This window comes from Centropristis striata, chromosome 5 (genome assembly GCF_030273125.1).
Source record: "Centropristis striata isolate RG_2023a ecotype Rhode Island chromosome 5, C.striata_1.0, whole genome shotgun sequence".
NCBI lineage: Eukaryota > Metazoa > Chordata > Actinopteri > Perciformes > Serranidae > Centropristis > Centropristis striata.
Genome location: NC_081521.1, coordinates 15119448 through 15135347, shown reverse-complemented (window position 1 = coordinate 15135347; position 15900 = coordinate 15119448). Strand labels below are relative to the sequence as shown.

The 15900-nt window shown below is 46.9% G+C and overlaps 1 protein-coding gene across 1 annotated transcript; it reads right to left on the bottom strand.

Annotated features, from left to right (window-relative positions):
- Positions 1-789: 789 nt before the first annotated feature.
- mecp2 (methyl CpG binding protein 2) lies at positions 790-11424 on the bottom strand. Its single transcript, XM_059333576.1, has 6 exons — positions 11271-11424; positions 7747-7909; positions 7397-7605; positions 7124-7317; positions 6902-7044; positions 790-6010 (listed from the first exon to the last, which is right to left on the bottom strand). The coding sequence occupies exons 1-6, from the start codon at positions 11300-11302 to the stop codon at positions 3674-3676; spliced, it is 3078 nt and encodes a 1025-aa protein (XP_059189559.1). The 5' UTR covers positions 11303-11424; the 3' UTR covers positions 790-3673.
- Between the last annotated feature and the right edge of the window lie 4476 nt (positions 11425-15900).

The following is a 15900-nucleotide window of genomic DNA, read 5'->3' as shown; positions in this document are numbered from 1 at the left end:
CCAGTGACCTGCAGTGAACCCCAGTGACCTGCAGTGAACTCCAGTGACCTGCAGGTACCTGTAGTGACCTGCTGTGACTTGTAATTACCTGCAGTGACCTGTAGTGACCTCCAGTGACCTGCAGTGACATAAAGTGACCTCCAGTGACCTGCAGTGACTTGTAGTGACCTGTAAAAGTCTGCATGTTGCAGTAAATGATTCCGTTTGAATCTTCCTGCTGCATTGATGTGCATGTTTTATTTCAATAATATTTATTATTTAATACTATATATTATATATAATTCAATAATTATTTATTTCAATTCCTTCATATCTGGTTTAGTTTGGATCCTCGTCTGTTCATCCTGACAGGAGAAAAATAAAATTCAGATTCAGACATGAAATATTAATTTGTGATTTTGCAAAATTTCTGCAGAAGACTGTTTTTATTGTTTGTTTGTTTTTAATCATATTTTGTTAATTTTAACATATTTGAATAAAAAGATTAATCAATCAGTGTTTGTCCTGTGAGAAGCACCAATCTGTGAAACATTTTATGTATGTATATATATATATATATATATATATATATATATATATATATATATATATATATATATATATATATATATATATATATAGCCAGCCAAACGTTTTGAGCCCTCGGGGCAGAGAGCCATGAGCCCTCAGGGGGCAGAGTCAGGAGTCGGGTCAACAGACCAACAGGTTCTGAAGTTCTGGTCCCACAGAGACTGAGTTCTTCAGCAGCTTAGAGGACAACATGACCAAATGAAAGATGAGACGAGCAGACCAGGGGACAACAAACGCTTTTAGTTAGAAATAAAAATAAGAAAACAGGTAAAAACTAGTTTGTCTACAGCGACAGTGTATTGGAGTTTCACTGAATTCCAACCAGAGTAAAAGCAGAATATTCATCCTCAATATTAGCAACTATGAAGTCACCACACACATCACTACTAAGTCTAGAAACACAACATGGCTTGGCTGACATGGTGGCTTCTGGCAAGACGCACAATATTATAGGCACTAAACTCTGGAACATGCAATATGGTGGCTGGTTACTGTAGTTTGTGCCGGGTCGAGTCCTGTGGAGCGAGTCCGTTTGATTCTGCAGCTGCGTGAGAGACAGCATGCTAACGGTGGGCGGGGCGGCAGGCAGCGCCGCGTACGCTCGCCACGGTGGAGGAAACAGCGTCAGGAGGCACATTATTAGATCCGGGATGAAGACATTCACTTATTGGTTTGTTTCTGTTCGAGGGGGAAAAAGCTCAAATTTTCCAACGTTAAAGTGCGGAGCCTTCCTCACAGAGCAACAACACTAAGGTGCAAAACTTTATCAACAGAAACTGACTGAGACATTCACACGTCTGTATGTCCACATGAGAGATCCCTCAGATTACGACTCCCAGCAGCTCCGAGACGTCCTCCTACTGTTGTTTATTATTTACAGGCTTCTGGAGGTCCAAACAGCTCAGCTCTACAAACACATTTATGCATATGAAGCAAAAAAAAAACTAAATCATCCTCAGAAATTAACGATCAGCAGAACTCTTCAATAGTCTGATCCTGTGCTGAACTAACTGATCGATGTTGGGTTGGTGGAGCTGCTGTATTATCTATTATTATATATATTCCTATATATTCCTATTATATATATGTTTTAGTTGGTTTAACTCCAGTTACAGCTCAGGATAAACTTTATATAAACTTTTGGTTGGTTTTGTATTGGGCTGGGCAATATATCGATATAAAAGATATATTGATATATTTTTAAATGTGATATGGAATTAGACCATATCACATACATATAGTTGTTTTTTTCTTTCTTTATATATAAATGCTGCCCTTACTAGGGTTTGTGATATTTAGTTCAGAAAAAGATTGGCCTATTTTATTTCATAGGCTAATTTTATTTAAGATATTTTTCACTTAAATGTGCACTTTATGGAGCTTTGATTTTTTTTAAAAAGGTACTCCTGTTGTTATACAGTATTTATGCTTACTTAAATTAACAGTTTCAATAAAACTACTTGTGACATGTCATATTTGACTTTGACTGAACATTTGCTCTCACTTTGAGATAAAAAATATTGCAATATATATCGTATATCGATATTCAGCCTAAAACATGACTTCTGGTCCATATCGCCCAGCCCTAGTTTTGTGTTTATTCTGGTTTCTTTCAGAGCAGGAAAGAAAGCCACCAAATAAAACAAAAGATCTGCATAGGGGCTGAAATCTACTGGCACTATTACTTCTTATTGGTTGGAAAGTTGGCGAGAAAAATGTAAATAAATAAAGCAACACGGGGCCGAGTACAAAGTGTATGTTTGCTGAATCAAATGTTCTTTCGATTCAGCTGGAGATAAACTGGCACTTTAGAAATACCGTATGAACAGAGATGAGTCTGATCTCCGGTCTCTCTCTCATCTGAACGTACAGACTCAAAGTTGGTTTTCTGCTCGCTGAATAGTTTTGTGTTGTGACTCCACCGGGGCTGAAGCAGATCTCGCTCACAGGTTCACCGCTGCGGTGCGTCTTCACATGGCAGCAGTGAACCCGGAGAGGTGAGCTGTGTACGCGGCACTACGGTCAAAGCCTGCAGGGTCTCCGAGCGACATGCAGGCGGCTGATTGTACAAACTGGAGGAGTGCAAACTGTTCCAGACATTCAACACGAAGACACGATAAAAATGATCCGTTTCCCACTCTGTCGTAAAGACTGCAAACTAAAACAAAGCTACTGGAGAAGTGGGTTTGGTTTGATATTAAAAGCGCTTCCTTTGGAAACAAAAACTACCAAAACAACAGATTGGATGAAGACCAGTACGGAAGAATCTCTAACATGGAAGAACAAACACCTGAAGAACATCCAGGAGCTCGAGTTCTTCTCGTTGAACAGCCGACAGGACAAACGGAGTACTCCTCGAGCCGTTCAGATATCTCGAACCAGAACAAGGATGAGGTCTGTGCAGAGTCGGAGACAAACACTCAGAGTCGCTACCTGTAGGGGGCAGTCTGGAAGAGGATCGAGGACCGTACAGACCCCTCTCCTGGATTATTGTGGACTTAATGGAAAACGGGGACGAAAAAACAACGTAAGAAACCAGCTTAAGGTGCAAACCGCCGCCCCACATCACCTCTGAGGCTTTCAGTCGGACCAGTTTCAGTTCGGAGCGTCAGTCTTTAAATAAGGGACTGTCAGTCAGCAGCGCGGCGATGAATAAGGGACCGTCAGTCAATAATATCAGAGTTTAAAGCTGGAGAACAGAGACAAAACAATAAACTATCAAAATACGAAATAAAAAAAACAAAAACAGGTTATATTCCGGAAGCAACGTTTCGTTCAGAGTAATGTTGTTAAGCGTCGGTTTTTAGTTCCAAACTACTCCCCCCTCCCTCGGAGACTAGCGGGACACAACAGCTGCCTTTTGATTATATATACACACACATTTTTATCATTTTTCCTCTTTGTTTGTTTTTCCTAGAAAAAGACACTCTCCTCTCTCAGCTGTCCTCAGGACTTTACAGAGTCTCCAGACAGAATCAGACGGAGTGAAGCTGCGACAGTCCAACAGCTCCTTCTATCTGAAAACAGTGTAAAATCATTGAACCTCAACGAACAGTGTCCGAACCTCTCCACCCGGCGCCAGCTCAGTCCATCAGCCGAGCGATCAGCTGACTCTTTCGCTGACGGCAGTCCGTGACTCTACGGTCTCCTCTCGGCTGGGACACGGCACGGCGGACTGGGGGACGATGTCTCTGAGCTCCCTGCCCTCGCCCGACGCCTCTGGCTCCACCCGGAGCCGAGCCCTGCTGTCCACCCCGGGAACTCCCGGCGGTCCGGAAGGCCTCGAGGTGCTGTTCGACCCTCTTTCCTCTCGGCTCTCTGGTGCCACGGCAGGCTCCCCCCGGCCCTCCGCCCTCACGCCCTCCGCCCTGACCTCTCGGCTCGGCAGCAGGCTCCCCCGGCCGGGCCGCGAGGTGCTCAGGTCTTGGGGCTGTTCACTCTGGTTCTGCTGAGTGGGGACCAGGCTGGTCCTGGTGAGGCTGGGAGAGGGTCGGTGGGTTGAGAGGTGCTGCAGATGGGGCCTGGCAAGCTGAGGATGTGGCTGGACGCGTGGCTGTGTCTGAATACGCTGAAAGTGTGGTTGTGGTTGTGCTTGGGAATGGGACTGGGTCGGCCTCGGCCCGGAGAGAGACGGTCTGGGTTGTGGTCTGTATTGAGTCTGGTGTTGCGATGGGTGTCTGGTCTGGGGTTGGGGCTGAGCTGGATGTCTGGGTGGCAGATAAGGCTGAGGTTGGGCTGAGGTCCTGGACTGGGACTGAGGCGGAGTTTGGGCTGGGGTTCTGGACTGGGACTGAGGTGGAGTTTGGGCTGGGGTTCTGGACTGGGACTGAGGCGGTGTTTGGGCTGGAGTCCTGGACTGGGTTTGAGGTTGCAGTTGAGGGGTTCTGAGCTGCAGCTGAGTCTGGAGCTGGGCTGGGGTCCTGGTCTGAGGTTGCAGTGACTGCCGGGGCTGCGGTTGCTGTTTGAGCTGGGGATGGGGTTGAGATGGGTGCCTCGTCTGGGTTTGGGGTTGGAGTACAGGGGGGGCCTGGGTCTGGGGATGCGGATGCCTCGTTTGGGGCGGATGAACGTGCAGGATGGATGGGGACTGAGGGGGGGCTTGCTGAGCCTGGAGCTGGGTCTGATGCGGAGCGGGAGAGTGGACAGGCTGTGAATGGACTTTCGGGGGGGGGGCCTGGGTCTGACTGTGGGTCTGGGGTGGGGGTTGTTGTGACCGTGGCTGGGGCACAGCGTGCCTGGTCGGAAACGGCTGGGGTGCTGGGTACCGAGGCTGACCGGGGGACGTGGTCTGGGGATGCTGCTGGGATCGGGCCTGGGGCTGACCAGGGGACGGGGTCTGGGGATGCTGCTGGGACCGGGCCTGGGACTGACCAGGGGACGGGGTCTGGGGATGCTGCTGGGACCGGGCCTGGGGCTGACCGGGGGACGGGGTCTGGGGATGCTGCTGGGACCGGGCCTGGGGCTGACCGGGGGATGGGGTCTGAGGATGCTGCTGGGATCGGGCCTGGGGCTGACCAGGGGACGGGGGCTGGGGTTGCTGCTGGGACCGGGCCTGGGGCTGGGGCTGGTGCCGCGGCTGAGGGGGAGGATGCCGAGGCTCGGGCGGGGACTGAGGGGCGGACTTGGACTGTGGTCTTGGAGGAGCTTGCTGGGTGTGCTGCACCTGTTGGGGGGTGGGCTGAGGCCCAGTCTGGGGCCTAGCTTCAGGCCTGGAGGCTGCAGGAGGAGGCGGTTCCAGCGTGGAGGTGGAGGTGGAGGTGGAGGCGTGTTGGTGGCGGTGGTGATGGTGGTGGTGGTGTTTGTGAGGCGGACGCTCCTTCCTCTTGTGGCTCTTTGACGGGCTGATGCTACTGCTGCTGCTGCTACTCCTCCCCCCGGTTCCTCCCTCATCTCCCTCCTCCTCCCCCCGGCTCCTCCCCTCTCCCCCCGACAGTCCTGTTTTCTCCTTGTGCTTCCTGCCTTTATGCGCCTTGTGTACGTGCGGTGTCTCGTCCGCGGCGGCCGGTCTCTGCTCGGAGGGGGCAGGCTGAGGGTCTGAGGGCTGAGCCATCTCCCCTGACCCTGACCCCTCCACAGTGTCCCGTCTCTCAGTCTCAGCTGTGGCAGCAGCCAGAGTCTGAACACTCTCCCTCTCCTCCACTGTCTCTCTCGTTTTGCGTTTTTTGATTGGCAGGGCTGTTTCCTGGACGACGAGTTTGGTGGAAGACTCCTTGGCCGCTCTCCGTTTGGCCTCCGCAGCTAAGATGGCGGCGGCGGAGTAGCTCCCGGCGGCCGAGCTGCCGGAGGTGGACGCCGTCGCGGTGACTGATGATGCTGCTGCCGCCGAGGCTGGCTTCCTGCCCCGCTTCTTGGGAGTGGTCTGCGGCGGGGTCGGAAGCTCCTGCTCGGACTTCCTCTTTCTGCCGGGACGGGACTTGGGAACCAGCGCAGGAGACGCTGCCTACAGGAGAACAACCAGAGTTACTGCAGTTTAAATATGTTGATAATAATAATAATAATGATGCATTGGATTCTGTGAGGTCCTCAAGCCCTCACCATACTCTGTCTAATATCATCTGAAACCTCCTGAACTCTCACACAGCTAGGAGAAGGATAATAACTCTGGAAGCAGCAGGCCGTTACCGTTCGACCAAAAGGGCTGCAGCTGCAGCGGTAGCTGAAGCAAAAACTCTATGGTATGAAAGGAATTCAGGGAGGCTATGGAGTAGGACTTTCAGTCATCCTCAAAGAGGTTCTGGAAAACCGTCGAGTGACTCAGGAAGCTGTGTTCAGGAGGAGGAGACCTGCTGACCTGACCTGGGCGTGTCGTCAGACGGTGGAAAGAGCACTTTGAGGAACTCCTTAATCCAGCCAACACGTCCTCTGTGGAGGAGGCAGAGTCTAGAGACTCAGAAGAAGACTCATCGGTATCCCTGGCAGAAGTTGCCGAGGTTGTTAAAAAACTGCCTGGCGCGTTCCTGTGGCACACCTGGTAGAGCACATACCATAGAGGCTTTGTCCTTGAGAGCGGGTGGCCCGGGTTCAAATCTGACTTGGGGCCGTTTCCCACGTCTTCCCCTCTGTCTCCCCCTTTCACTAAACACTGCCACAATAAAGCCATAAAAATGGCCCAAAAATTATCTTAATAAAAAAAAAAGCTGGCTGACGGCAAGGCGCCAGGGTTGGATGATATTCGCCCTGAGCTGCAGAAGGCTCTGGACACTGTTGGGCTGTCATGTTGACATGCCTCAATGTGCCACGTGGAGGTCTGGGACAGTGCCAGTGGAGTGGCAGACCGGGGTGGTGGTTCCCAGACTATATAATAACTGTATAATAACTAATAGGCTTGTACCTTAGCTGTGGCGGCGGCAGCAGCGGTGGCGGTGGAGGGCTCTGCCTTGCTGAAGGGCATCTTGACCAGCAGTTTGCCCGGAGTTTTCTCTACCACGCGCTTCATGGCCACACCCTCAGTGGCCTGCCGCAGCTTCCCACTGCCTGCAGAGACAGAGACAGTGAGACTTGTGAACTCTGACCTCTGGAGTCGAACACCTTCAGTGTGTTTCCCTGCTGGTACCTTTGGGCCGGCCCCGGCCTCGGCCTGACGGTTTCACCACCTTGGGTTTCTTGGGCGGACGCTTCTCGCGGCGGGAGGGGCTCCCCCGGCCAGTGACGGTGAAGTCAAAGTCGTTGGGGTCAGTGGTGGTGTCGCCGACCTTCTGGAAGTAGGCAATCAGTTCCACCTTGGAGCGGAAGGCTTTCCCCTCCGAGCTGCAGAGAGAAACACCAGATGGTCAAACATTTGCTCGCCGCTGCGCTGCATCAAAGCACGAGTGCCTCAGGACTTTACTTGATCAGGTAGACGTCGAACTTCCCCGCCGAGCGGCCTGACTTCCTCTGCTTCAGTTTGCGGGTCCAGCCTTCGGGCAGCGACGGGTCGTCGTAGAGCGGCCCACGGTCCCGGATCACGGATCGCCGCTGCCGGGGAGAACCTGCAGACTCGCTACCTGCCCCGAACTCTGAGCCGGGCTCCGAGGGGCCCGCCACCGGCTCTGCCGCCTGCAGGAGAACAACAAGAGTTACTGCAGTTTGAAGGGAGGAAAGTTTATTCATCTGGGTCGTCTTGACTGGTGGATGTTAAATACTCCCCAAACCGCCACCTGTTCTGGCCGACCCCTGACCTCAGAACCCTGTCTTTACCTGGGTCTGCGGCTCCGCTCCCATCTGTGGCTGCAGGGCGGAGCTGGTGGTCCCCGCCCCCTGGTCGGCATGGCGACGCTCTCTGCGGGCCTTCTTGGTCTTGCTGTGGGATCGGTCTCGCTCTCTGGAGGCCGGCTGCTCCACAGGCTCCTCCCCCTCCTCTCTGCAGGGAGACATCACATTACATCACTCATGACATCAAATTACATAACTTGTGACATCACAGTACGCTGTTTCTTCATTGGTCCTGATGGCGGAGCAGAGAACCAGACGAGTCGATCGACAGCGAATCAGCTGCTCAGGGACTCTCTCTGTTTGTCTGTTTGGTCGATCAGTTTGATTCTCTGAACGAGTTTGTGACTTAAACAGGTTATGGTTCAGACCAGGTGGCAACCTCCGGGTCTGAACAAGGAGGCAAACCAGGAAGTGCCTTAAGCTGCATTCTACCAAAAATTCCAGCAGGGGGTGCCAAGTTTGGCTGCAGACACATTTCTGTCCATTAATTTCAATGCAAAACGAGAAAACTTCTCACTTGATATATTATCTCAGAATTTTTTTGTAGAACACCACTATGGTCTCAATCGCTCGTAAAAAAAAACTTCTTCAAGACTATTTAATGGTAATAGTTCAAATAATGGCCCCAATTAGAAGAAAATAGAAGATAAAGAATTGTATGGTTTGGGGCGTGACTACCTTTGTTTGACAGGTCACTAACAAGGTTAGCCGTCATCAGGAGAGAAGCAGAGCAATGCGTATCCACGGCAACGTGTCAATAAAGTTTTATATAATGTTATATAGTTATAAAAAAAGGAGATTTAGCGGTTTGGTGTCATAACTTTGACTCTTTTACACTGTATTTTCACTTAATGACAGTTTATTTGAACGTTTTGTTCATTAAAAATGTCTTGTTCAGCGTTTGGTTGGACTAAGAGACAGTCCAAGGAGTCACTGTTCATTTTTCTGAGGTAAGCAACCAACATTTTGTTTTTGTTTTTTCCTAGCCAAAATGAACATCCCAGTTAATGCTCCGGTTAATGCTAACATGAATTAGCAGCAGCTTCTCTCAGTCAGGTTGAGGTGTAGAGGCGTGTAGTCAGTGATCAGATGCCTCTCACTCCTCCACAGTGCAAATATGGTCTGCTCCCCGTATCGGAAACAAGATGGTGACGAGTGAACTCGATGCTTCCAACGGGCCACAAACCAACGGGTGATGTCACGTTGACTACGTCCATTATTTATATACAGCCTAATATGGTTCAGACTGATGATGGAATACTGGAATATAAATGAAGTTTTTCTCATTTATTTTGATTGTTAAATGGATTAACACTTATATCAGGTTCTGATTCACTCGTCAGTTTGTTTTATTAAGTTCTGTTTTCTCATCAGAGAGAAAATGTTTCCTGTTTATTGTCTCTCTGTTCACTTAAATATGAAAGAAAGACTTAAATATTTTAGGATTTGTTTGTTTCTTTTGGCCAATAAGATAACTGATTTCATATTTCTGTATTTTAAAGATAATTTACTAACCTGCAGTTTGTGAAATCACATGATTTAATATTCTGCAGGTGTTTATTTACGTTGTTGTTGTTGTTGTGACTGAGCTGGATGTTTGTTTACACACTAATAAACTGATTATTATATGGAGTCAGCAGATTATTCTCATTAACTGTTTATGAGATTATAATAAATCTGCAGCTGTGAATCTTAAATTCTGAGTTTTGTTTCTGAGCTGCAGAACGAAGTGAAACCTCTGAAATATCCCTAAGGAAGTTTCCCACGGAGCGTCGGACAGATCAGACGGCTCACGGAGCGTCACGACCTGGAGGACACGATGCTGGTGACGTCATGAACTCCAACTAATGTGACTGAAACAGTTCCAGTTATAAGATTATACAGACACACACACACACACACACACTCATTCTGCCCCTTTAACAGTTTCCGTCTGTATTTTGAGTTAAATGTGTTTAACCTCATTATGTTTCACTCGCTGATCAACATTTAGAACAAAAACATCAAATATAAAATGTTTTTACTCTCAATATGGAATTATATATATATATATATATATATATATATAATGAAACATCTCATTCTGTATTTATACTAAATATATTTGATTCATTCTCTCACCATTAAACAAAATGAAGCAGAAACACACGGCATCATGTGACCTGATGCCATCATCAGAACTGTTTCCTGTTTCCAGTTGAGTTGCTTTATATTCAGTTTATGTTAAATTAAACTTTCTGTTCTCTCTGATAAGAATATATAGTAATATAACAATCATGTCTAATGATCCTCAGACTATATAGTTTACTATGATTTAAAACATCCTGATGTTCGAACAATTTTAAGTCTTGTGTTTGATTTTATTTTGTTGTTTTCATTTATAAAGTTACATCAAAACTGATGTTTCATGAATCTAAAATGCTTCAGTTTTCAGTCATTAAGACGTGAATAAAAGTATTAAAGTTTATATCCAGGGGGAGGCTTCTGACTGTCTGACAGCTCCTACACGCCAACCAACAGGAAACTGTTTAAAAAGTTAAACAAACTGACTTTAAATCAGAACTGAAGTCAGAGTGGAGGTGTGTTTGTTTTATTCACCTGTTGGAGTGAAGTTAGATTAGTGTTGGTACAGGTGAGTCAGGTGAGAGCACCACCTGCTGATCAATACCTGATCAACAGCTGACCAACACCTTATCAATACCTGATCAACACCTAACCAACACCTTATCAGTACCTGATCAACACCTTATCAATACCTGATCAACACCTTATTAGCATTAAATTACAGGTTATCGTCTCTTTCCTGTTTCATTCTTTCTGTTAGAATATTTATTAAAATGAAAATCCAAATTTATGGTGTTTTTATTATTTAATGAAGAATACAAGACAAAATGTTGTGATGTAATATTTGATCCAATCAGCTGCTGACCCTCAGAAAGTGTCTGTGTGTGATGAAGTTGCAGGTGGAGGTGAAGCTGCAGGTGGAAGTGACGCGCACGCACGCGCACGCACGCACACACACACACACACACAAGGAGCTGCCTGGCTCAGCGGCACTTAGGCAGCTTCCTGCTCCAGAGTCTGATCTGTGTGTGTGTGTGGAGGGGGGGGGGGGTTAGCCCGGGTTATGAGCCTCCTGATGAAAACACTCTGTCTCTGTTTGCTAACGTTAGCCTCTGTTAGCTCCCTGCTCCGGTGGACCGGCCCGCCCCCGGTCCCCCGGCCAGTCGGGCCCCGGGCCTCTCCTCCCGGGGAGCGGAGTGAGTGTCTGCGGGGCTTTGGAGCCTGTCGGCGGGCTGCTGGTGCGACTGGCCGCCCCGAGGCTCCTCCAGCGGGCTAGAGTCTGTTAGCAGTAGTTGGTGACGTACCGCGCTGCCCCCGGTCCGCGGGGAGAGGCCGGGGAGACGCGGCGCACTTTCACTAAATAAAACACACGAGAAGGATCTCTGCGCGGCGGCGGCGGCAGCGGCGGCGCGCTAACGGACCAAACGAGAAGAAAAAACACTTACAGTCTCTCCTCTCCGCTCTCCACGGCGGCCATTTTTATTTAAATAAATAATTTTATATTAAAAAAAAAGCTCCAAACATCCCTGCTCCCGCACCCCGCCCCCTCCGACTCCATTTTAACCGCCGTCACAACTCAAACATCGCGAGATCTGCGCCGAGATGAGGTCAGCGCATTGACGGCGCGGCGCAGGGCGGCCAAGTCTCGTGAGATCTCAGCTCTAGTCGGTCACAAGGAGGCGTTCAGGGATAAGCTCAGAAGTCTGTAAAAACAATACACACAGAAAGCTCCAGTTTTACAACAAAATGTGATTGATTGATTAAATAAATAAGAAAAATTTAAAAATAACAGACTATCACCTTAAGGTATTTTGTAATTAATGACAAATAAGTTTACAATACACAAAAAATCTGTCTCAAAATATGAAATATTAAATAAGAAAATATATTTAAAAAATACCAGGAGTCGGTTTCAGGTTTACAACAAAATTAGATTAAATTAAATAAGAAAAATATCAAAACAACAAAACGAAATAATGACAAATCATTTTAATAATCACAGACACGCTCTGAAGTAAAAACAAGCTGCAGACTTTTTTATTTATCTCAGTGTTAAAGCTGATAATTATTAGGAGAGACCTGAGCCTTGAGGAACACCACAGGAGAGACATGAGCCCTTAGGAACGCCACAGGAGAGACCTGAGCCCTGAGGAACACCAGGAGAGCCCTGAGCCCGGAGGAACACCAGGAGACCCCTGAGCCCTGAGGAACACCACAGGAGAGACGTGAGCTCTGAGAAACACCAGGAGAGCCCTGAGGAATCACTGGAGAAACCTGAGCCTTGAGGAACACCACTGGAGAGACGTGAGCCCTGAGGAACACCAGGAGAGCCCTGAGGAATCACAGGAGAAACCTGAGCCCTGAGGAACACCAGGAGAGCCCTGAGGAACACCAGGAGAGACCTGAGCCCTGAGGAACACCAGGAGAGCCCTGAGTAATCACAGGAGAGGCCTGAGCCCCGAGCAACACCAGGAGAGACCTGCGCCATGAGGAAAAGCACAGGAGAGACCTGAGCCCTGTGGAACACCAGGAGAGACCTGAGCCCGGAGGAACACCAGGAGGAAGAACTAAAAAAAAATCTAATTTATGAAATATATATTTATAAAATGTATGTTTGGAAACTGTCAGAATGCAGCTGAACCACAGACTGAATATAAATAACAGACATAGTGACGTCACCTGTTGGTTTGTGGTTGTTTGAAGCATCGAGTTCATCGTTACACTCATTGCCATCTTGGTTTCAGAAACAGGGAGCAGACCATATGTGGACTGTGGAGTAGCGAGAGGATTTGATGACACCATCTATACCTCAACCTGACAGAGTCATGTTTACATCAACTGGATGTTAGTTTAAATGTTTTTTACTGACCTGAACAATGAGCAGCGACTCCTCTGAGTCTGTTAACAACCAAACACTGAACAAGACATTTTAAATAAACAAAATGTCATGAAGAGAAACAGTGAAAGGCACAAGTTCTGAGACGAAACCGGACGAAAACACGTCGACAATCACATTCACGCTGTTTAAAGTCCACGTTGCCGTGGATACACATCACTTTTCTTCTCTCCTGATGACAGCCACCTGTCAATCAAAGGTAGCCACGCCCCAAATCAAATTATTCTTTTTATTCTATTTTCTTCTAAATGGGGCCATTATTTACACAATAACATCAAATTGTCTTGAAGAGTTTTTACTATGAGACCAAAGTGTTGTTATGAGAATATATTCTGAGTTAATAAATCAGGTGAGAAGTTTTCTCTAGTGATGGGTAGATGAAGCCTCATGAAGCCTTGAACCTTTCCAGCCAACTGGTTCGAGAAAAGGTTCATATCTTGAGGCTTCATGTGCTCACAAACCCCCTGCTGGTCCAAATTGTCATTGACCTTTGAGCTGTTTGTGAGGCCTCTTGTTGCATGGGAATAATCACTGCAAACAGAAATAAAAACACCTTAATTTGATTTAGTGTGGATTTTATTTATCTGTTGTTTTGATTAATATGTGGGTAATGCTAATAGCAGTGTATTAGTAATTATTAATAATAATATATAATAATCATTATTATTTACTTTACCAGCATCATTTCAGTCAATGATAAAATAAATCCAATAGGACATGAGGTGTTTGTTAAAAATGTTACAGTGTTTTCAAAGCATGGGGCAGAGATGGGACATCATTTGTGCTTGTGACTTTATTGATTGCAGTTTAAAAACAACAATTTCTCCACTGTGCTTGGACTCAGTCGGTTTCTATTTTGGAGACAACCTCTCCAGCTTTCGAAAAAACTCGTTCGCATGGGACTGAGGAGGCAGGGTTGCACAAGTCGAACCATTTCCTCAACCACCGAGGCTTCGAACGTCATCAATGACGTCACTCGCCCTAAACAACACAAGCGTCGATACGCGCTCCACCAAAGACTTCCGGGATTTCTCGACACACGCTCCGAAGCATCGGCACGATCAGACCCATCACTAGTTTTCTCATGTTGTATTGAGTTAGAGAGGACCGGCAGCGCCTCCTGCTGGAGGCTGCTGCCTCACCTTGACAGGCCGGGGACAGAGCTCCCTCTTCCTCCTCACCTTTCATCTCTAAACGTTACAAACTTTCCTTCTTCTTTTGAGAACTGAATATTATTCCATTATATTAATAGTTAATCAGACCAGCCTGAATGTTGAGCAGCGTTTGTGTTTGTGTTGACAGAAGAGTGAGACAGCAGCTTGTTTCAGTCTTTATTAGAGTTAATGAGGTTCAGTCGAGTCCTTTCTCAGTGACGAGGGTTCGGGAATAAAAAGCCCTTAACTGCAGGAAACTGACTGGAAGAGAAATTAAACGAAACACAGAAGTTCAGAGATGTGAGACTGGCTGGCTGCTTCAGAACCAAACAGAAATCCTGTTTTCTCTGTTAGAATAAAAAATATCAAACATTTAGAAAAACACAAACACTGAACAAACACTCAGATCCTCCAATAAAAAACAGACAGAAAGTCTTTTAGTTCATCGTCTGAACTTCTTCAGTAACCAGAATAAATTTTATAATCAGGAGAAATATGATGCGAACTGCTGGACCACAGAGCAGGAAGTCTGACAGAATCACACTCAACCCACTGCACAGAAGTCTATGAGAAATATGATGCAAGCTGCAGAGCAGGAAGTCTAAAGAATCACACTCAACCCAGTGCCTGCATAGACGTCTATGAGAAAATGATTTGTGGCCACATTAAATATGTTTCATGATGTTTGGAGTCAAACAGGATCAGGGGGCGGTGCTACCGAGAGACTAAAATGTTGTTACCACAGAGACCTCAACAGGGCTAACAGAGCTAACAGGGCTAACACAGTTAACAGAGCTAACAAAATCAACATAGCTAACAGAGCTAACACAGTTAACAGAGCTAACAGAATTAACAGAGCTAACAGAATTAACAGAGCTAACACAGTTAACAGAGCTAACAGAATTAACAGAGCTAACACAGTTAACAGAGCTAACAGAATTAACAGAGCTAACACAGTTAACAGAGCGAACACAGTTAACAGAGGTAACAGAGCTGTCATGAATCAACCATTTAATGAACAGCTGTTTTATAAACAGTTTCTCTCAAACAAAACTAAAAATATTATTTATTTATTCAGACTGTTCGTGCAGTTACAGCCTGCTGCCTGCAGGGGGAGCTGCAGCCTGTTAGCCACTTAAAGCTAACGGCTATAAAAGTCACTCTGAATATTTCCCTCTGTAGTTTCAGTGTCACTGAGCTAACACTGAGCTAACGCTAACAGCTGGTGGCAATGCTTTTATTATTTCTCGTATTATATATTATATTGTATTAGTCTGGAAACCAGCCATTCATTTCTCTGTAGAGGAGGCGTGGTTTATGATCTTCCAGAGCCATTAATTGGGCGCTAAGAATGTCTATCATAAGCGTCTGTACGTAGCTCTTAGCCAATCGTATCAGTTATACCAGATGACATATGTAGAGCGACAGAAATGGATGTTTACATAGCCGGGCTAGCCCTCTAGCATCTCTACTTTGAGACTAAAATGCTCAAGTGTGCTTCTGCAAAGTTTTTCTGCACCATGTTCTGACTCTGGCTCCTCACAGTCTACCGGCAGTGTTGGTGTGTGTATGTGTGTGTGTCTGTGAGAGAGTGTTGCTTGCTGCTTTGCTTCTCCAGTTCTCACTTTCTGCAAGATTATTTATTTTCACGCCTTATTCCCCCCTCATGTCATTCAGCCACACACATCCCCTGATTTTATGGGCAATAGACGAGCTGCTGGGGGTCTCTGGGCGGCTCCGCTGTCCCCCGGCTCGTAGCGAGATCACCGGTGTTACAGCTAGCGGTAGAGGGGCTAGTTGGTAGATTAGGCTTTGGCCAAATCCTGTCGGAAGCAAGGCTAAAACATCCTTTTTGGTGGTGAAACAAGAGTTGTTCTTTTAAAATCAACTTTCGTTCTAAACTATTTAAAACGGCGTCAGCTAGATCGAAAGAGAGCTTGGCGTCTGCTGCAGCCATGTTGGATCCGTAAGAAAACTACAAAACTACAAGCTTCCATCTGTCGAGTAGTGCATGTCATCGTCTTG

Coding starts and splice junctions, on each gene's coding strand:
- mecp2 (XM_059333576.1), bottom strand. CDS start 11,302: ATGGCCGCCGTGGAGAGCGGAGAGGAGAGACT. Junction 7,606..7,746: donor GAGCGGAGCCGCAGACCCAG/GTAAAGACAGGG, acceptor GTTCTCCTGCAG/GCGGCAGAGCCGGTGGCGGG. Junction 7,318..7,396: donor TTCGACGTCTACCTGATCAA/GTAAAGTCCTGA, acceptor TTCTCTCTGCAG/CTCGGAGGGGAAAGCCTTCC.